Source organism: Phaethon aethereus (genome assembly GCF_964289735.1).
Source record: "Phaethon aethereus genome assembly, chromosome: 9".
Taxonomy (NCBI): Eukaryota; Metazoa; Chordata; class Aves; order Phaethontiformes; family Phaethontidae; genus Phaethon; species Phaethon aethereus.
Genome location: NC_138585.1, coordinates 4,810,045 through 4,832,417, shown reverse-complemented (window position 1 = coordinate 4,832,417; position 22,373 = coordinate 4,810,045). Strand labels below are relative to the sequence as shown.

Genomic DNA, 22,373 nt, shown 5'->3' with positions numbered 1-22,373 from the left:
TCAGGTGAAGTGCTGGTGTGGGAAATACTCCATTACTCACAACACTTCTCCCTACCTGAGTTTGAAAAGTTCACAAGCACCACATTAATGAGTTACCTGCTTTCATAAACTGGACCTTTCTCTTTGCATTGCACTACTTTCTTGGAGGGTGAACAATCAGATATGAACCTATCACCTGTACCTTATTCATACCAGTTTTCTCTATCTTGGCCACTGCAGTAACATATGATCCTAAGGACCAACCTGGTTTACAGATGGATGTCGGTGCCATGTAGCCCAGAGAGGCTGCCTTCAGGGCAGAGGTGGCACAGAAGGGATGGATGATCCCTTGTTCCTGGTGGCACAGGCTTTGGTATCACCAAGACTGCACCCTGGGATCCCAATTGCTTGCTTCTGTGCCAGCTCTGTGTGCAAATAACTTAATTTCTAAAGCGGATGGTCTAGCACCTTCTGGGCATGCTGCACCTGACCACCACGTCCCGGAGATGTGTTCACGAACACGAGGGCAGGGCTGCGGCAGGCAGGAGGGGAGGCATCAGGGGCTTAGCGTCAAGGGCCCACAGGACACAGCCAGCCTTCCTCAGCCACGTCATCATTTGTATGGATCTAAAGGCAATGCAGCGTGTGCTCATTTAGAAGAGGCACTTGTACGGGATTCAGTACCAACGAGTTCTGCAGTATTGTGAAAGACAACGGAGCACGAAGCCTGCTCAGAGACACCTACGATTCCTCCCCACAGCCTGGGGAAAACAGGGAAGTTAGTTTTTCTTACTTTTTTCCATTCCTTGTGTATTGGGTGCCTGTGCCCGGGCAGTGGCAGTGGAGCTGTGGGGTCTCTGTGAGGAGAGGCGGGGGCTGCCCCCTGCCAGACTTGGCCGGTTCCAGCCGGTTCCAGCTGCCCCAGGGCAGCAGAGAGCTCGAGGCCCGCAGAGGGGCTGCGGCCACACGCTTAAGCCAGGGCGGAGGCAGGAGTCAGGAATGGAGGACTGACGCAGAGTCTTAGGAAAAAAGGGTGTGTGGTGGGAAAGGTGGGGTTTTTTTTGGTCTTTGTTTCTCACCATCCAACTCTATTCTACATGGCAAGGAGTTCAACTAATTTTCCCCCCAAGTTTTGCCTATGATGGTGACCGGTATGTGATGTCCCTGTTTTTCTCTTGACCCACCAGCTTTTTCATCTTATTTTTCTCCTCCTGTTCTGATGAAGGGGAATGAGCAAGCAGCCGGGCAGGCATCTGGCTGCTGGCCAACGTCAGCCCACCATGCTTCTCAACCTTCCACACAAACCCATTACTGACTGTTTGAACAGGCTGCTCTGGAAAAGTTGGAGGAGCTAAGCTTGCTGAGCTCCTGGCTTCCCTTCCCCCAGCCTCCAAAAACCTGAAAAGCTCTTGGTTTTACTAGCGGCGGGCGGGGGGGAAGGACCTTTTCCTCAGATCAATTCCACAGCTATCAGTTTTTATCCAAAACTAACAAACATTCTGAATACAGACAGCACACAAAAGTCTGTGGATTTTGAGAAACTTCTTTGAGTGACAGGTGACAGCCGAGACAATCCTATCACAGCTAATAAAAGAATTTATTGTAAACATACGTATCTTACACAATTATACAGTATAATACAGATAACATGAAGGATTTAAACACTTAGCATTACAAATAGGTGCAATATTTGTAAAGAGATCTTTAACTTGTATCAAGACTCTTTAGAAAGCCAGAGAAATATACCGTAACATTTCAACACACCGTATCATCTGTAGCATTCCACACACCTGAACGGGTGCATGAAATTCCACAACCTCTAACTTATCTCCAAGCAATTCCCACAGGAACTCCTCACTAACAAATTTTTCTCCCACCACTGTTAAAAATTTAAAGAACTTGTTGCAAACATTTCCTATGTCTGAAGGACTAAACAAACGTGTTATTTTCTATCTGCTTTTAACAGATTTTATTTTTCTTCAGCAAACCTAATATATTATTATTATAGCGTCTCCTAGAAGAATAACCTGTGGCTGCTCAGAAATGTAGCAATAGGTCTACACTGCAAGAAAGTCATTAAGAACAAGGAGCATTTACCTGCCTGCTTCAGGACTCATTCTGAAACTCCATTCCTCACAGAAAAGCAGGACACAGAAGCCACAATTTGCAGACAGATGCCCAAAGATGAGCTCCTGTATCCTCAAGAGCCACTCTGGGCATATCAAAATCCCAGAAACTAAGCCCACAAGAGACGGGGGCTGGAAATGCATGTATCATTGCAGGACATCATAGCATGACTGAGTTTGCCCAAAAGGCTGTTACCACACAACCTGCAGGCTGTTGTAGCAATAGTGACAGATATCTTGAGAATGCCCTTCTCTTTTGTAAAAGCTGCATACAGGGGTGCATGAAAGCAGTATGGACTTTGAGTTCACTACAGCCTACAAAAAGTGTGGGGCCTGCAGTTCCCCAGCTACCTGGATTCCTCCCGACTCTCGACACTGAGCTCAAACATAATCACCGCTGCTTGACTCCTTCACTCTGACCTCAGCTGAAAAACTAATGTCAGGGCTAAGCTGTGCACTTTACTTGTGCAGGCAATCCTGCACTCAGCTCACTCAACAAGCCAGGATTATCTTTTGAATCCAGAGCATCCGAAACGCCCTTTCTAGGGGGCATTTAAGTCCTTCTCTAAATGCTTGTTTGGATTTCATCCATTGGTCCCATTTCCTAGATTCAAGGGCCAGTTCTGCCACTCTTATTCAAGCAAACTGTAACTCCCTGTTAGCTCTGATGGACTGAGGGGGGCTTATCTGCAGACCCTAGTTTTATTTAAGGTGGAGAAGACAGGCAGCATCTCATCTGAAGTACACAGTACCTTCTTCAGTTTAGGGACTGCATCAAACCTATGCTACTCTCCTTGGAAGCCTGAAGCCACCCTCTAACTGAACCCTCTTCCACAGTTCCTGCACACTACTGGAGTTACCATCACCTGTCTTCTAGCCCAAAAAAAGCACCAAAAGATAACAATTTGGTTGTTGAAATTTCTGTTCCTACCCCAGGCCAGGAGAGATAACTTGTAGTTTATGTTTATAAAAGGCTTTGTATTGTCAAAGCACGGCACCAACAAGAGCAAGGCCTCAGTACACCCCTGTGAGGTAGGTATCCTGTTCCCCATGCTCAGAGATGGGGAAACTGAGGCACAGAGTGATAAAATCAAAGGCCATGCAGCAGATCAGAGACCCAGCTGAGATCAGCACATTGGAGGTTCTGGCTGTTTGACCCATGCTCCACCCACATGACAGCACTACCTCACAAAACAAGCACCCTGAAAGCATGACAGTCCAACAGGAGTCCCACCAACTTTACAATGGCTTATTCACACTACTGGCAAGCACCCATGGGAGAGGACAAAAGGGTGGTGGATGTCGGGTGGTCAGGTGTTGTCAGCGAAGCCTTCTTCAGCAAGGTGTTGATAGCCAGGCTGCAGACACGTCTCCTACACCAGTGATGTTCCTGAGACAGGTAAGTGCTGGGGTTAGTAGCAGAACTTCTTCCTGCAGTCAAGACACCAGAGGAGCTCCCCACAAGCAGCAAATCTCTGATTTTCTGATCCTATCAGGCCTCTCTGTGTTGAGCAGAACTTAAGCCAAAGTGGTGCAGCTCCCACAGCACTTTGCAATCCAAGCTGATCATTAGTGAATGCTGTCAAAACATCAAGACTTACACAACACAGCTGGTCACCTGCCCTCCAGCACACTCCAAAACCTTCTGGCAGCCTGGGGAGGACTCACTGGGCAAGCAAAGGGTTTCAGCCAGTCCAAGCCCACAAATATCTGGGAATATCTGTCCTTTCTCCTCTCCTTTCCCATGCAGGACAAGTGGTCAGTCAAATCTTACCAGGCCTGACCATGGTTTGTTCATCTTGACTGAGCATGTGCCAGTCTACCCTTTCTGAGGTGACTAAGAAAGGTGACATCTGACACCTCCTCACCTTCCAGAGAGGCAAGGAATCTGGTTAGGTGACAGCTGAGTAAGCTCATGATAAGCCTACCCAGCTGTGTTCTCAGTCACATACCTCACACTCAAACAGGACTGCCAGAATGTGTTACAGGCATCAGCCTTCTGCTCCCCCACACCCAAACCTAACCAACCCACCCACCTACTCAAATAGCCCACCCTTAAAAGCTGCCTCTGACTTTTTTGTTTTCAGAGTGCCAAAGCAATTGTTCTGTCCACTGCATGGGGAACTCAACTCTTATGTAGACTGCACCAAAAAGAGCAATTTCTTTTCTTAAAAAAAATGTTCAATCTCATCAATACAGCTGTCTCAGAGGGACCAGGCCTGTGGAGTCTCTCACAGATAGCAACTTGATGCAGACTGACAATGTTTGTTCAGCCACTGAACATACACTTACCAAGTAAACACTGACATTTAACAACTTGATTTGGAAAAGAGCATCATTTTGTTGCATTAAGGTGCATCTTTAATTGGAGGTAACAATCTAGTAGCCCAATGTTATAAATGTATATAATAGTGTCCTACAGAAATAATGGATTTGTCAACCCAACTTCAGTCATAAATCCACCTTTCCTGTAGCATCTTCTCTGCTCTATTTCATTGTTCCTCATTTAGTATCTTCATATGTTTGTTTGTGAGGAAGTCAAGAAAGGGAATATTACAGATGGCTTTGTGAATATTCATCACTGTGATCTCTCTTGGAGTCCTGCAGGGAATGCATCAGAGATGCTATTATAATACATAAAGAGACATGTGTCCATAAAGCATCAAGTCAATAAATTTATGGGGCGAGGGAAGAAAAAAGATCAATAAAAAAAAAAAAAAGGATAAAAGAGCAGGTGCTAGAGCAACACAGGAAAAACATTAAAATGTCACAGCACACAAAAAGCCACTCAGATGACTTGAGGAAACATCTTGGGCACTGGGTCAGGAAAATCAAGTGCTGAAGTATTAATTCTTGAATTTCTATAGCACAGACTACATGTACATATTTCTATATATAACATATACATATATTATATAAATATTTATATATCGCATACCAGTAAATATTTAAACTAAGCATTTTCTCATAGTGTGGGGTTTGGGTTTTTTTCCAATTTCAAGCTATCCCAAATCCCAGTGCTGAACAGAAATCAAAATGTGGCCTAAATGTTACCGTAAAATTCACTCAGTACCTGAGCCAGAAAAGAGTGTACCAGTAAAATAAAGAAGAGATGATTTAGATTAAGTTCTATGTGGTCATGAGAAAGTTGTCTCCATGGTAACCCAAGATGGACAAGAGTGAGAAGGTTCTTCTAACACGGCTCAGTAGAAACAGGTCACCTGCCTTTGAGCGTGGCAACACCAGAGAATCCTGCCTTGGTTTTTAATGTTGTCTATGTTACCACTATGAAGCTAAGAGATGACAAACCCCCTCATAGAACTTGGATCTTTCCAGAATATAGTTCATAAAGTCCTTCACTCACATGGTCTGAGCTAATCTGGCCACACTCCTCAAGCAGTTCAGCCCTTAGTGCTGGCATAAGTGGTCTAAGAGGAAACAAGCTGCTGTACCTGTTGTGAGGAGCTGTCTGGTATGCCACAGCCAGTGCCTGCCGCAGGATATCACTCATAAGCTGCTCAGTGGCCTGTGGCAAAAGACAACATTAGGAGACAGCATTATGAAAAGAGGAAAGGAACATGCTATTTGCTCGTGTATCAGTGTAAGGGCAGCTGACATCCTGGCTCACTTCGATCCTGTACTCGATCAGCAGGGGACAGTTCAAGATGCCCAAGTGAGTTTTACTGGCACAGTAGTAAGAACTGAGTATTTAACAGAAAGAAAAAGACCTACAGGTGCACAGAGCTAATACTTGCAACTGCCCAGTCTGGTTTCTCTCTGAGCCTGCAGAGCACTATGTACATGGCAAGGTGGATCCAATGTTCCAAAGCCAGTGCTTCAAAGAGCATTTTAGGGCCCTGCCTCCCACACACCAGAGCTTGTTTTGTACGCGGCAGATTCCAGATACTCTCCTGGGAGCTGGTATAGGCTTGTTAGTCAGTCCCTGTGGTCGCCAGACTTATGTCAAGATGCTTTTACAAAAACCTCCCAGCCTGGACAGCAAGCAGACAGCAGCCATATGTCCTACACACTTGGCTTAATCAAGGTTCAATCAAAAGCTAATTAAGGCTCTTGGCTTTCTGTGCCTGTATCAAGACTAGAGCAGAGGTTTTTGGGATGTTCAGTCAGGAAAGCTGGCATAACTCTACAATTATAACAGATTGTAACTATCAGATTGCTCCACATCTACAAATGGATTTATCTGTATCTGAGTTCAGCTATGATAAGTAACAGAGAGCACAGCACAAGTGTGCAGGCATGTGCATGTGTGACCTGGAATTAGCTTTTGTAAAACTGATCTTCTGATAAGCAGCAGTCTGTATAAACAACCCCAAAAATTGTCTTTAGCTTGAAATACGGCACAGTACTGCTGAAAATAATCTGTGTCAGCCTTCAGTCCAAACCAAAGAACTTCAATTCCATGCTGTTCAAAGCTTTGGTAAGAAACAGTCTCTGTTTTTCCAAAACTGATTATGATAGATAAATGGTTTCTCCTACAAGGCAGAACTGCTGCTGTCTGCAGGAATCCATCAGACTCCCAGTAGAGCCAATCCAGGCAAAAAGGAACTGAACAGTATTTAGAAAGAAATCACTAACCTCTTATAAAATAATCAAGTCTTTCAGAACTCTGGCAGATTCCCCCCTCCAGTTCTGAAGAGTAGGATAGAGTAAGAGGTACTTTCAAAATTACAGAATGAGTCAGTATCTTGCTGGAAGTGAGAATCTGCAAATCACTGGTCTGTATCCAAGCCAAAAAATCGGTTAGAAAGCTGGAAACCCACACAGAAGTATATGACACTCTTTGGTCAGCTATGTATCTTGCACAGCGATAGACATCAGATTCCACATCTCCTGATTTGATAAATGCATATTAATAAGGATATGCAATCTTTTTTTCTACATTACTGGATTAATAGTTACAGAAAAGTTCTTAATGTGAAAAAATTTCTTACCTTTAAAATCATATCTTCTATTACTGACGCATAAACATTCTTTTGTACCTCAGCAGGCTGAAAAGAAATCCCTATCTATAAAATACAAGAGAAAAAAAATTAATACACCAAATAACACAAACCACATTTTACTACAGATGAGAGGAGAATAAGATAACAGAAACAATGTATTTGCAAAGGGTAATTAAAAACAAGCAAGCAGACACTGCAGAACTTTCAAGCAGTATAATCTCAAGCTTAATTAAAAAAAAAAATCTGGAGAAAATGAAGTTTTACGATTAGAACAGCCTGCAGAAAAGCCTCTAAAACACAGAAGAAACGAAAGCAGGTTTTAATTTTTGTTTCAGGAAGTCCACAGAAAAAACAGGCTGCATTGGGTATCTTTGGATTGAGAATGAAAGCTCCATTTTAAAACTGTACATTTATTCAATCCACCTATTCATCTCTTCCTTGCACCTAACTATGGCAACTGAAACCACTTTAAATAGTACTCCTGGCACAGAAGTTCTCCATCAAGACAGTGTCTCATACCCCAGTCACACTCTCATCATGCTTGTGCCCTTGCCACCTATGTAGCAAAAGACTAGATACACTGCAGAACCTTGCACCTTGATGGCATCTGAGGTGGAGACAGATCCTTTCTTTCTCCAACAACTTCTGCGTGCAAACCTGTCCCACAGCTCCCGTCTCATTGCTGGTACAACGGCAAGCACTCTTTCCTACAAGCTGAGTTAGTTTCCTTTCTTTCCTTCCTGCTGCTGTGAGAGAAGACCTTCCCTCTCCCTTTCTTTTATGCTAATTTGAATAGGGTGAAGAAACCCAAGCAGTAGAGAAGTTTGCTGTGGTCTTAGCTTTACCGCAACTCCTTTTCAGGAACTGCTACTAATCAGCACTGCTCCACGCAATGAGCCCGAAACTCACATGATGGAACAGGAAGAATTCAGTGCTATGCTCCTCTTCCCTCATTTCCCCTTGCTTCTAGCCTTCCAGGATGATTTTTCTGGTGCTAAGCCCTGCAACACAGCTGCTCTGGAACGACTTCCTGGCTGGCATGCTTCATTTGCTCCTGCCAGCACTGGCCAGCTGAGTGTCATGAGTCAGAAGGTCCTATTTTTCCAGGGCATATATAAAAATTCCATAAAGCCTCCAGAGGCCCATATAGATGAAAGAAAGGCAACTAAATAAATGTAAGACCACAACTAGCTTAACATCAGTTCTTCTTAGCTTTATGATTCACTTATTACCTTCTCTGCAGTGTCCCTCACAAACTCTGATGCAGGCAAGGAAGCCAAGTAGAACTTCATTTCCTCTTGTTTCTCCTCCTGTTCTTTCTTAATGTTTACTTTTAATGGCTCGCTGAAGTTGAGAATATCTACTTCCTCTTCGTGTTCTGGTTCTCGTTTCAGAAATTGCTGTAGTTCCTCTAGTTTTCGGCATAGCTCCTCACCACTGCTGTAAGATGAAGGGCATTCTGAAAAAGACGCAATCAATTAAACACATGATAGGTTATGGAAAGCTGTTTATAAGCAGATGCACACTCAAAATATGGTAAGAAATCAAGGTAATTAGAAGTTATTTTTATAGTTCCTACCAAACATAAGGATGGACAGAAACACAAACTGTCATTGAGAGCCTTCTAATTATATCTTCATGACACTCATGGTCCTCTCCCTCATCTGCTGCCACACGAATCAAGAAAGCTGCATTTCAGACGAAACCAGGCTAATACTAGTCTCCTGAACTTTCTCACCAAAGCTTTTTAACAACTGGCAAAGCAGTCTGATGCTCTTCAACTTGCTTGGAGAAATGGCACCATGTAGCACTAAATAATCTTTTACATTGTGACAAGTATTACCATGCTTTTTAAGAAAAATCAGAAGACATTCACAGTGGAATTACAAAAGGGTAATCTTTTCTCCGACATGCTTGACACGAGTCAGTAAAACCTTCAGTTGAAAGCTACACAATAAACATATTCTTTTCTTCATAGACAAACACAAATCTAGTTATTTAGGTACAAATATTAGAAGGTGGATGTAGGCTTCCTTTCTACCTTCAACAACTGCAATGCAGAACCAGACCTGGCAAAGAATAATCGAATCCATACACTTCTGTGAAATACCTTAAATGAAGAACTTTGGGAAAGCGATTGTCTGAAGGCGAAACAAGGAAGCTTAACTGTGAAGAATGGAGGAAATTGAAGATGTATGTTTAATACATACTAAAATGGACTGTGGAGATCCCAGAGCTATGCCTAGTACAGTAACATAGCAGCTGTATTAACATAAGATGAAGCTTCACACGGGCCAATTCACTTCACTTTTGGAGGTAAATTAACCTCCACTGAGCTCCATGCTGCTGCTGACAGTTTTGGGGGGGGGGTTTGGTACCTAAACTCATTCACACTGTTTGCACTCTAAGTCTTTTAACAGAGGCTAAGCTTAGCCAAGGGCAGAACTGTCATTACTCCCTATGCTTTGTTTGTGTGCCCCATTCATAAATGATTACACTGTGGGGCAAGAATCCTCTCTCATAAGTTCTATCTACACTGGTCCTCCAAAGGCCCCAAAGCACAATAAACCCAGAAGAGGCCCCAGAGAACATCAGGACCGGTAGGGACAAGGGGCAGCCTCACTTCTAGGCTTGGTCTTAAGATCTCCAACTTCTGTTATTCCAGAGTGAATCAAGTTAAAAAAACAAAGTAAGAAAGAATCCCCTTCTCCTGAAGCAGCAGTGCATGTGTGTGCATACACAAAGTCTTGAGCCATTTAACAAACAGTGTCTTTGACAAAAAGGAGACTTCTGTCCCTCCATACGCACCTGGCTCGCTGTCTATCTGCGTCAGCACATCTTCAATCGAGTCCTCATCATTCCGCAAGGTCTCCGGGTCAGGTGGAGTGTAGCCATGGCATCGACACCAGTGTACCACGTGCTTTGTTTTTAGGGGTGTAATGTTGTGAAACCTGGGGTGCTTCTCTATGATTTCTTGTAAGATCTTTCTCACTGTCATTGCTCGCTGCCACTATGACAAACGAAAGAGAAAGCTCACCACACTGGCCAAAACATTTAAGGCTAGACCACAGCCCAGAACAATAATCCAGGTCGCAAGGAAAACAAAAGGAACACAATTTTCTCAGAAGTCAGAATGGCAAGGAAAAACAAATGTGGAAGATGGTCTTAATCCCAGTATTAGGCAGCTGTAGGCAGGTCATTTAAACTCTGCCTTCTCATCCAAACAAAACCTCAGGAAAAAGGGATACACATTTACAGGGGCCAGACACGTTTCTCTTGACTTGAACTGTCTCATCTCCCAAGTAACACCTAAGATGGCATAGTGCAGGAAATCAACTACAGTGAAACATGCGGCTCAAAATTTTGGTTAAACTCTTCAATCATTTAAGTTGGCAACAGCAAAGGGTCTAAACAGTTTTAGCATGTTTCCCATAGAACTCCACAGCAAGCTGACAAAACTTGTTGAAGAAATAGGAGGGAACATAACCACAATACAAAAAGGTCTACATTAACAGAAATATTTATATTTAGTGAACTGACAATCTATTTCAGCACTAGCATTGCTCATGTCAGATCCCTCAATTCTATTCCTACAGAGAGCAGACACAACCCCATGAAAAGATGGACAAAGTATGTTGGGTAAAATTCCCAGGAGTGATGAGGATAAAGTCCTAACAGGACAGTTAGCGAAAATTCTGATTTTGAAAATGCTTCAAAAACATATTACTTTGAACCAACCAAAAAATGACCTTTAGAATCCCTTCTGCTTGAAGACATCTGTGAACCATAGACTGGATCACTACCTGGACACAAATCAGTACGTCCTGCAGTAAGGTATGCCTCTATTTAAAATGCAACAGACTGCTTCAGAAAACAAATCAGCCAACAACAAGGAAGGTTCCATAATTCAGAAATCCTTCTTGTGTCCCTAATGACTGCTTATGAAACACAGGAGAGGATTACCTCAGCTGCCCTCCTCTTCCCAATATTCCAGCTGTAATACTGTTCCACTGAACTGGCACAAAAAGAGCTTGCATCTTCACCTAGAGAACACAAAGCCAAAAACAGTATTAAATTTTAATAGGTGAAGCAAGATAAATTCTGGTTTTGATGTTACTTAGGGGAGAAGGAGGGAAATGTATTTCATGCTCACAGGATCAAGGACTGTAACTCTTACAAATGCTGTCCTCTCTCTGAGCACAGCACAGGTAAGTGCAGCAGACACTTTGGTTTTTGAATGCAAAATCAGCATCCCTCTTGGTGAGGATATAGAGACGTCTATGCCTATGGGCTGTTTTAAGCCTCTTCTCTCCCCAAAACTGTAATGATATACACCTGTAAGTCCCGTCTTACTTGTCAAAGTCTCTTTCTTCGGAAAAGATGTTTTTTTTGCCAACAAATCGCAATATAAAAATATAACAATGAAAAAAACATCAGGAGGGGATATGAATTCTAAGCAACAGATTCATAAATGCTACTGTAGGCCAGAGAGCCAAATGTATTAAGGCTTTACTGTGCCGCCCACTCCTACTTTGCTCACTGTGCTTATCTTGAGAGTCTGCCCTACCCAGTCTCCAGGATCACTTGTTCAAAGTGCATTAGTTACCAGAGAAAGCTGATACATTTTCAGCTATGTACACGAGTAGGATGTATGCAATTATAAAGTACCATAAAAGGTTAAAATGCTTCTCTGCAAACTACCACCTTTTGTTTAAAAAAAAGCAAAACATCCCAACAACAAACACATTCCAATGCTGAGCTATGTTATCATGTTTGCAAGCATTTCTGAAACCTTGGCGTTAAATTAAAAACAAAAAACAAAACACAAAAAAACCCCACACACCGATTAAGGACAAACCAAGGAAAAGAAGACCTACTTGCAGCCATTATGTGTGGAAATACAACCTATTTCTAACTAAAAAACAGGTGAAAGTTACAACTGCTGACAACATACTTGGCTTTATTGGAAGAACCCGATTCTAAGCATCTAAGCATCTTTAGAATAACCCCTGCAGTAAGCTCTCTAGGAGAATGGCTTCATTTCATTCAATCTTCTAATAATTCTTGTGGCTACAGAGTATGCAAGGCATTCTGTTGATACATTGAAAATAGAAAGCAAAGCCTTTTCATTTACTGCTTACTTTTTTCAGCAATTAATGGAACCTTCTTCGCTATTGCTGTTAAAAGCTGCTGGATATTCTCCAAATATTCTATGCTGCAAGGGATAAAAAGAATCACAATGAAGAATCCTGTTGGAAGCAATGAATCAGATACAAAAGGTTTCAAAATCACTGCATGGTTTAAAGTCCCTGGCCCCAGGGCATTATAGCAATACCAGTATGAGGATAAATCATTATGCCCCAATCTGGAGAAGGTATTTCAAAACAGCCCTTCTGTTTGCCAAAGTGTCCACAACTGAAGCTGCATTTGTCATGATGAAACTGAAGACAGGCTGTTTTGGGCAGGCTTGGAAGAAATCCCTGCATCATCTCACAACCTGCAACACTACTTTGAGGAGTAAGATACACCTATTAGCGCAGGCTGTCCCAGTAGGAACATGGGATACTGCATGGGAAGCTTTGTACTTACAGGAATTTAGGTAAATTTTGCTTAACCAGATATACTGTATTTAACTGGCAAGAACTGTATATTCCATTAGTTACTTTATAACTAAGATCATTTCCAGTGTGTAGTGACTTAAGATTTCTTCCTGTCTCCTACACATACTCTCCATCAGGGTAATGTCTGCAGGGATATATTGGAATAACAAAGCTTTTCAAAACATGGAGACATGAAAGTCAGCCACTGGAAGAATCAAGAGCAGAAGAAACATCCTACACATTAAAAGAAATATGCAGAGAAAAGTCTGCAAACTGAGTTCTGGAGAAAAAAACACTAATACTTGCAAGAGCATCACAAACAAGGCACTGGATTTCACAGCATCTAGTGAACAAATACTCTAGTGATCTTCATTATTTAGTTACAATTCTGAACCAACACAACCCTCATGCTAAGTAATTACCGAAGTATACGAGCCTTTCAAGACTAGAGAGGCAAGAAGAGAGACAGACTTATTTCAGATGCCCCTTTTGCAACCAGCATTTCACTGGACAGTTTGACTTCAGTAAGGACACAAAACAGCAATGGGCATTATACAAGCAGTGGATGATAAAGAGGTTTTGAGAGCTTGAGATTTTAGCAAACCCCAAAACAACTGCAAATCTTCAAATACTTTTTTTTTCCCAATTCATGAGCCCTGCATAAAAATTCACTTACAAAGAAAGTAACACTGTCTGAAACAAATGCCAGCCAACAGGCTTACTACTGATACAGCAGCATATGGGACAGAAGATTTTTATAATGTATTTCTAGGTCAAACTTAACACTACTGCATGTATCCCTAGAACCTCCTCTTTTCCCCCTGGTATTTAAAAAATCAGAAATCCTTATACAGAAATGAACAATTACTTGATAACGTAATTCCCAAGTTCGGAGCTCTCTTCTGTTTTTACTGCTGCTTGGCCTTCTTGGGTACCGACAGAACTGCAGGTTTGTCCTGTTGAATCAGGCTCCATCTTAACTTCAAAGAAACAGAGCACATTTTAAGAGACAAAAAGTACCGGTCAGCTTGATAAAAGAATGTCTTGTGAGACTCCAGTAAGACTAAGGGTCTTACGTAACATCACTTCGTTTGTTGTTTGCATTCTGGTTGTTAAGCATGAACAAATCTGGCCTTCAAGTCTGCTGAAAGCAACCCACCAGAATGTGTGCCGCCCACCACCACTAAACCTCAACATGCTCACATAGCACCCTTTTTAGAAAATTTGCATTTGTATAATAATTTGCTGATGTTTTACATATTACTGCCTGATCTAAATTGACCTGCTGCAAACGTTGGCCTTCTGTAAACAAAGAGCTGTACAGAAAACTACTAACAGTTTTAGCAAGAAGTGACATTTCAAAGTGAGAACTTTTTTGAAGACATCACTGATTTTGACATCAGTGAACTTTCTCACATCTAGGACAGAACTCTGTCGAGACAGGAGGAGAGAGAGAGACGTTCCCAACCCAGAATAGCCAGGCAGTCTGGTCATTCATCTGGGATGGGAGCGACGCATGATGGTTCAGCAAGGACTGGACTTTGAGTATCTCGGCTCTGGCCTGTGCATTATTCTGGGAAGTACTTTATGTACATCTTTCCCCTGTGCGTGCGTGCACGTACACACAAGTGCTGTCTACACCTAGTTCGGCTGGAAAGCATTCTCCAGTACATTTCACCATAGTCACTATTCTGAGGACAGCAGTAGCGGTGGTTAAATACGTGCTGCTCTATACACTTCTGCAATGACAGACTGAAACAAGGAATGTTTAAGGTACTCATGGTAACTTTCTGGAACATCCTTATTTCTCTCTGTACTTGCCTATGCTTTGGGGTTTGTTGAGGGGGAAGTCACTGTTAATTTCCTAGTCCCTAGATGCCATTTTTACTTGATTTAAACCTTACTAACAATGGAAATAAAGGAACCCACAGTCACAAGTCTACTTTTGTAGTCAGGCCACTTGCATAAAGCTACACCAGCTCACTTCTACTACTTATCTTACGGAGAAATTCCTTGTTACCTTTAGTGACGGATGTTGTAGAGGGACTAGGGACAACCATACTTGCTGCTGTGACAGCTGTAACAGCTGAAACTTTGCTGGCAGAAAGTGATTGTATCACTGCAGACAACAGAAAGAAAAACAAAACAAACAAACAAACAAACAAAAAACCCCAAAAAGAAAACAAAGCCACAACAAAGAAAAGAAAAAGAAAAAAAAAAATCAAATTTCATACAGTGACAAATAACCATGTTGAGAAGCAACACAGTGTTTGCAGCACAAAGTTTAGGGATGAAGTTCCTTGCTACATTTTCTTCTACCTCTAACTTTGGACCATGTATGCCAACAGTGACCAAGAGCTACCCTGTGTCAAAGGGGATTTTCAAACACCATCTGTCATCCTCCTCTGCCCTTTACCTTTGTTCATAGGCATGAGTATTGTCTGAACACCTCCAGAAGCTGTGTTTACACCGAGCTGTTTAAGCTGGCTGGGAACTGTCAGAACAGCCTGCTGTGGACTAGACTGATTTGAGTGGATTTTTAGCAACCCTGCAAGAAGAACGGAAGACAAAATGTTAAATAAAACACACCATTTTGTTTACCTCCAGCTACTTCTCTCCTTTTCTGCCTGAACCAGGATTGCATGTAAGCTAGCACTGCCACCCTCTTAACTAGCCACAGTTCAGACAGAACTGTCAGACAAGATTTTACTGACAGAAATGATTGCTAAAATACTGGGGTGCTGCACCAACGTGTGTGCAGTATTACATGCTGCACAGCGCTCTGACATTTGTGAGGTAGGTTTCCTAATCACGTAAGTAACCTTAAATAAAAGTTGATGTCACACAAACCTTTCAGCTGAAGCAGGCTGAACACAGAGTAAAACACTCCTGTCAGAACAAGACCTTGTGCTCAAGGGTCTGGTAAGCCAGTGACCGACAGCTCTGTTGTACTTACACAGCCACTCTCACTGAGGTACCCAAGTGCCGCACACACCTCTGCAATTCAGCTTAGCAGCATCCGCTGCAGTCAGCGGAGCACAATCAACCGCGTTTTAACTGATAAGCCCAAAGCTGCGCAGCAACTCTGATGAAGGACACACTTCAAAGGACTGTCCTGTGTCTTTCTGTAACATGAACTGAATACATCCACAAGGATGGGTAATCAAGCTATGAAGCCTGTTGAAGTGGGGGGGACTGAATGAAATCACTGATTTTAGTCAAGGCTATTCAGGTATCAACAGCATTATCAATGGCAGCACCCAGTGACTTGGGTGGAAACCAGTACGGCTCCAAGCTGTGCCACAGTGCCATGGGCGAGCATCACTCATCACCTGTCCACCAGCTCTCTCCTCCACAGCGACAACACTTCAAGCCACCACAGCCAGCACTCTAACACTGTCCTTTGGGCCTATGTCCACCCCTCCTACTGCTAAACTGGCTACTTCCAATATAATTGTATTCAATTTATAGCTAGCTTTTATTCAGACTGTGGAAATTTAATAGGCTTCTCTTTCAAAACATTGCCAACAGTACATTTCTTAGTTTCATGACGGTTAATTTTATACTCACGATTTGTTTCAGGATAAAGTTTCTATTTCCCTCATAATTTATTATTCTTGTGTAAAAACCATAACTGCCTTTCAAGTACTAGACATGCATGATCTGGTGAAGATATCTCTTGGTTTGCAAGATGCATAGCACTGATCAGTTAGGCTTTCACCAAAAGGCGAGAAGGCTAACCTAGTATTACCAAATCATTTTTTAAACATTTTAGTCTATTCAAGACTCATTTAAATAAAAGCCCGCATTTTTAGAATTAAAAATCTGTCTGCCACACATCTTGGCAAAACCTTTTCTTCCACCTTCAGCCTCCTCAAACACACAGCCCCAGGATGGCCAAGCTCCGTGGTGGTGGCTGGCTCCCTTTGACACACTGATCCCCAGCAGTTCTTCGAGGATGTTAAATGGCGAACCAAAGGTCTCTTCTGGCACAGAGCCATCCTCCAGCAAGCAATTAAATGCTCGTGGCTTTGCAAGTCTCTTCCCAGAACAGTTTACCACACTTTGAGAAACTGCATCATTTAAAAGTGTGCCCTGGGGGATGTCCCACATGTGTGATGCACAGATGTGTCAGGATAGCACAGCAAGAGACCCAAACAGCAAGGCGAAGAATAAGGGACATTTTCAACTGACCCTATTAAGCCTGATGGGTGGGAGACACTGCTCATTGCAAAACAATGGGAAATTTTGAGATTCTTTTTGAAAAGTTGCCTTTAAATATATGAATCTAGAGAATCTTAACAAGGGGTGGGGTTTTTTGATTAGGGGGTCAGGGGTTGTTTGTTTGTTTTGTGGTTTTTTTTTTTTTTTTAAATATCAAAATCACTGCTTCTTTTGGGATTTGTGATGAAGTCAGTGCCACAGGTTACCAAAAAAAAAAAAATCTATATGATACTCTCATACCTAAACAGCAGTGTTAATCTGAAAGTTATTTAGAATGGCATATTTCCTACAAAAAAAACCCTTGCTTCTTTGTTTGCAAAGAGGAAAATAGTCAAGTGTTTATTGAAGGATCGTGGCAGTCTTAACAGACTCTGTTACTTACTTTCAAGCTCTTTGAAACAGAGCGATGAGAAAGGAGGAGTTCGGAAGACTATGTTGGAAACTAGAAGAGCTGCTTTAAAAAGACACTGTCAGATGGGCTCAGTGTCACTTACTTTCTCTTTTCTGTATTTGTACTCTGTTTCCACTTAGTAAGAAGTCACTTCAAATGAAGAGAACATCCCAGCAGGTAAATTAGGAGTCAAAATGAAAATTTTAACCCATAATACTCAAATTAAACCTGCTATATTTGCTCTCCATGATACAAAAGATACTGGAGGACAATAAAACTAAATAAGGAAAACACCCCTCTACATAAGGGCAGTCCATCTTTATTACATCTACCTCACTGACTTAAAAGCCTTCAGTTTCCCGTGATCAACATCTCTCTGCTTTCCAAGCCAAAGAGAGCAGATGCAAAGCCTCAAAGCCAAATTCTGCTCATTCAGCTTCTCTGACTTCAGTGGAGTTTCACTTTCACAAACTAATCAAGTCTGTAGTATCACTGGTACCTTGACAGTTTCAGCATTCAGTGTCACACTGTGCTCTTGAACAGGCAGAATGCATCTTCTAATGAGAAGCTGGCATGAAAACTAAAATCCCTCTCCAATACCAATGGGCAACTCACACTGTTATTTGTAACAGATACAGTCAACGCACTGATGTGACAGGATGCCAAATTGTCTACACATCTCTTTGGCTAAGCCAAAAGTTATGCTAATAAGGTATGCTTTACAAAGCATGACTTTTTATACATTCACAGATACAGGTGACTCTACATCCTTCCATTTACAGTGAAGACATCTAAAGAACTCACACTTTGATTCTAACTTTCTGCAGGAAAGGCATGAAGGGATTTTAATACCTGATACTGCAGCTTTTCCAGTCACAGGTGTTGGTGTAGTCATCAGAGAAGCAACACTTACAACAGTAGAAGTAGCAGTCTTATTTACTACCGATGAAGTAGGCTGGCTCTGGCTTATACAGATTTGGTGTTGTTGTCCAGATGTCTTTGCTGTAGGAGCTCCAGAAGATGATGAGCTGGAACCTGCATTATCTATTTGCTGCAGAAGAGAGGCAGAGAGGGATAACAAATTCCTTTTCATGTCAGAAAAGGGAATATCTGCAAGTAGCAAAACCAAATGTCTATTTATCTATCATTAAGAAGCAAGAAGTTCTCAAGCACATATCCAAAAACCCATATACAGCGATGGTACATATAGAAGGGAGGCTGTTTCAAGCAAAGTGAAACTGTGCACATAGGAACTGCTACCACAACAGCATCTAGAGCCGGGTCCCTTAACTTCAGCAAGCAGCTAAGCCTCCAGATGACAAATTTGACCCAGGAATGTTTCATGTTTCGCTGCTGCTCGAAAGTCCAGAGGTATCAGCAGAGGTATCAGCAAAAAATTTGGGATAAAGAGGTCATAAGGAAAATTTGTATCTCTGCAGCTTCACTGACAGCTGTAAAAACAGTGAGTAGCATTTAACGCAAATTTTAGCATCTTCACATATATATATATATATGCTGCATATGCCAGCGTTCAGCCCTCTGAGGGCAGCATGGTGTCAACTCACTGCTTGTTTAATCTTTGCCTCTCCACAGGCAAAAGCAGCAAGGCTGGGGGAACCCTCCCAGTGAACTATACACTGTCCTTTTTGCTGCCTCCTCCCCACACTGTGAACTGTAAGTCCACTCCAGGTGGAAAACCTGCATCAACTGGATACATGGCTGCATCCATGCACAAGAGTGTTCACTCTAGGAACGCAAATGTTTTACTTCCAGCCTCACTCTGTGCTGAAGCAACTCGTTCCAAGGCTTTGCTGTTATGACCTCCCCAAGGTAGAGAGGAGTGACATCCTTTGATCATGATCAGGACTGAAGGACCACAAACCCTGGCCACTGCCAGCCTCTGAAATCTGTCGATGGCAGATTGGGCACTAAGCACCACGGAGAGGCTGTGATCTCAGAGAAGAGACCTACAGGCTAGTTACTGCTGGTTTTCACTGGCCTGCTGGATACAGAGCTTCAGGCATTTGAAGTTCTGCAAATTTTTGTGCCAGCGACAGATTTGGTGCTTAAAGGCTATGTAGCCCAAAAATCTGAGCTGTATGACTGCAAAAGCTGTTTCAGATAAAGCCTTTCCTGCCTACCTGAATTTTAACATTAAAAGCAAGAAAGGGCAAGTTTTAGTTTCTCTTCTCCCCTTGTTTCTTCACAGATATTACTTTGTGCCAAACAGCAAACAAGCCAACAGTGTAGTGCACTGAAACACAAAGAAGAGCAGACTCACCAGCAAAGCTAACTGAAAAGAGAAATACCAAGAGAGGAAAAAAGCAGTGGAAGTCCTTTCCTGGTGATTATACCGGCTAGAGTGCAAAAATTATATTACAGAATATTGTCAAAGTTGTTTCTCACCTGGGCCACCCCATTTGTGGGAAGGGCCATGGCAGGAGCAGCAGCTGTGGTGATAACACCTCCTGATACTCTCAGCACAGTGGTGCCAGGTTTGGAGAGCTGGGATGAGGCAGGCACTGATTTTATAGACCCATCTGATATTTTCATCAGCGATGTCTGTCCACTGGGTGCAGCCTTTGAAAAAGAATTCAGCATAAGGAAAAACGTGTATTTGTTTGGATTTTGTTTTAAATGACTTTTAAAAAAACCCCAGACAACACAAACAAAACAAGACAAACACTTTTTATATTACTTAAAAATATTTTCAAAAGTCTTTTGAAAAAGTCAAATTGTGGCAATAATAGCTAGAGCAATATTATCACCTCAGATATCAACTTTATCAAAGTGTTGACTTTGCAAAAATATGCTTATCCATCTTGAATTTTGGACAATCAATTACAAGTACTCTTAAGGAGTGTGAATTTCATAGGGACCACTTGGTAGTTTTTAAAAGAACGGCCTTTGAGGAATACCAAAATCAACTTTTTTTTTTTTTTTTTTTTTAAGAGCTTTAGCAGATGACCCATTTCTAAGATTCAAATATTTAAGCACATTTTCGCACCTGACTGTATTTCACCTCTGTAAGCCCATCTCACCAAGAGATCCCAGAACACATTTACAAACTATCAACCCAAACTTACACATGACCCACTCTGAGAATAGAAATAAAGCTGGAAAACTATGGTCCAATATCTGCACATGAACATAGGCCTTCATGTGCTTTCCTTATCATAGTACAGCCAGCACCAAAATTATACATAAAATAAAACAAACCAAACAACTACAAAAGGAAAAGCTTTCACAATGTGTGGCTGCGGTTCCTACACTTTATCTGACAAAATGCTGACTGGTGAGAAAGAAACACATCATTTGCACATTACCTGTGTGAATAGAGCTGTCTTCTGTCCGGTTATCACTTTTAGTGCTTGTCCTTGTGTGGAAGATGCTCCAACTCCTGCATTGCCCTGAACAACTGAAGCTGGAGTCAGCTGCTTCCCAGAACTCTGAGGAGAAGGCTGGCCGACCAGAAAGGTGCCCTGCTCCAGAAATAAGTTAGGGAGGTTACCACTTTGAAATACAGTTAAAAGTCAACAGAAATCTATTCTGTCAATAGAGAAGACAAACCTATAGCTGTACTGCAACAACAACATTTAATTTTCTACAAGACACTTCTATTTACAGTGGATGCTTCTGCACTAAGAACCGGACACAGCCTTCTCGGCGCAGAACACCACTTTCTGATGCAAGGGAAGGGATGAAAAAGCCACAATCAGTTTCCTGTCTTGTCAGAGGCATCCACTACAATTCAACACACTTTATGCTGTTTAAGTTAATTCTTTCTTGCAAACACTGCTTAGCATGAAAGATCAGAGACACTACTGCTGGGCTAGGCAAAAAGAAACCACCAAAACAAAAGAAATCGAGACATTCCGTCACCTCACTTCAAAATGTATTTAGTCCCCCTCCACAAAGGCTTTATGTTCAGAGCTCAGCATACAGAAATCACAGCAATGACTGAAGGTGTGCACTCTAATAACCTACCACCTGAGACCTTGCCACTGTTCCTGCTTCTCATCAGTGTTCAGTTGCTACCTTTCAGAGGCTTCATTCACCCACTAACACATATGGGCCCCTTCACACAATCTTCTGTTTTCTCATTTTTCTTCCTTACTCAGCCTTGCCACTTCTCTCCAATAATCATAGAACCACAGAATACCAGGTTGGAAGGGACCTCAAGGATCGTCTGGTCTAACTTTTCTTGGCAAAAGCATGGTCTGGACAAAACGGCCCAGCACCCTGGCCAGCTGAATCTTAAGTGTGTCCAATGTTGGGGAATCCACCACTTCCTGGGGAGATTATTCCAATGGCTGGTTAGTCTCATTGTGAAAAATTTTCCTCTTGCATTCAGTCAGAATCTCCCCAGGAGTAGCTTCTACCCATTACCCCATGTCTTTTCCATATGACTCCTTGTAAAAAGGGAGTCTTCATCTTCTTTGTAGCCACCTTTTAAATACTGGAATGTGGTGATAAGGTCTCCCCTCAGCCTTCTTTTCTCAAGGCTGAACAAACCCAGTTCTCAGCCTTTCCTCACACTGCAGGCTTCTCAGGCCTTTGATCATCGTTGTGGTCCTTCTCTGGACCCTCTCCAGCCTGTCCAGATCTTTTTTGCATAGTCGGGACCAAAACTGAACACAGTATTCCAGGTGTGGCCTGACCAGCGCTGAGTAGAGTGGGATAGTGACTTCTTTATATCGGCTGGTGATGGCCTTGTTGATGCAACCCAGCATCCTGCTGGCTTGCTTTCTGCAGCAGCACCCTGTTCACTCCTATTGAGCTTGTTGTCCACCAGGACACCCAGGTCCCTTCCCCCAGCCAGGAAGATCTCAGCCTGTGTTGCACTCCTGGAATATGTTTTCCCAGGTGCAAGACCTTACATTTGTCTTTGTTGAATTTCATAACATTCTTGCTACCCCCCTCTTCCTTCACTCCCCTATATCTACTGCCTTCCTCCAACTCTTACATATCCTACTGTGTAAGATAACTTCATCTCTGTCATATCGCTTCTCCTGTTTTGGAGACCCTGTCCCTTCTCCACCTACTGCTTGTCCTGGTCTTACTCAATGCTTCTTTCTCAGCCCACAAG

At 42.4% G+C, this 22,373-nt stretch overlaps 1 protein-coding gene across 1 annotated transcript in view; it reads right to left on the bottom strand.

The window, feature by feature from the left end:
* Positions 1–4,463: 4,463 nt before the first annotated feature.
* Positions 4,464–22,373, bottom strand: part of YEATS2 (YEATS domain containing 2) — a gene marked incomplete at its 5' end in the record, with an annotated part of 47,695 nt that continues 29,785 nt past the window's right edge. Inside the window, 13 exons of the mRNA XM_082003799.1 lie at positions 4,464–4,706; positions 5,558–5,631; positions 7,058–7,132; positions 8,302–8,528; positions 9,878–10,079; positions 11,033–11,112; positions 12,211–12,284; positions 13,538–13,649; positions 14,690–14,788; positions 15,086–15,217; positions 18,137–18,335; positions 19,691–19,864; positions 20,611–20,766. Coding sequence (XP_081859925.1) covers positions 4,598–4,706; positions 5,558–5,631; positions 7,058–7,132; positions 8,302–8,528; positions 9,878–10,079; positions 11,033–11,112; positions 12,211–12,284; positions 13,538–13,649; positions 14,690–14,788; positions 15,086–15,217; positions 18,137–18,335; positions 19,691–19,864; positions 20,611–20,766 — 1,713 coding nt within the window. The 3' untranslated portion in view covers positions 4,464–4,597. The remainder of the gene's footprint in view (positions 4,707–5,557; positions 5,632–7,057; positions 7,133–8,301; positions 8,529–9,877; positions 10,080–11,032; positions 11,113–12,210; positions 12,285–13,537; positions 13,650–14,689; positions 14,789–15,085; positions 15,218–18,136; positions 18,336–19,690; positions 19,865–20,610; positions 20,767–22,373) is intronic.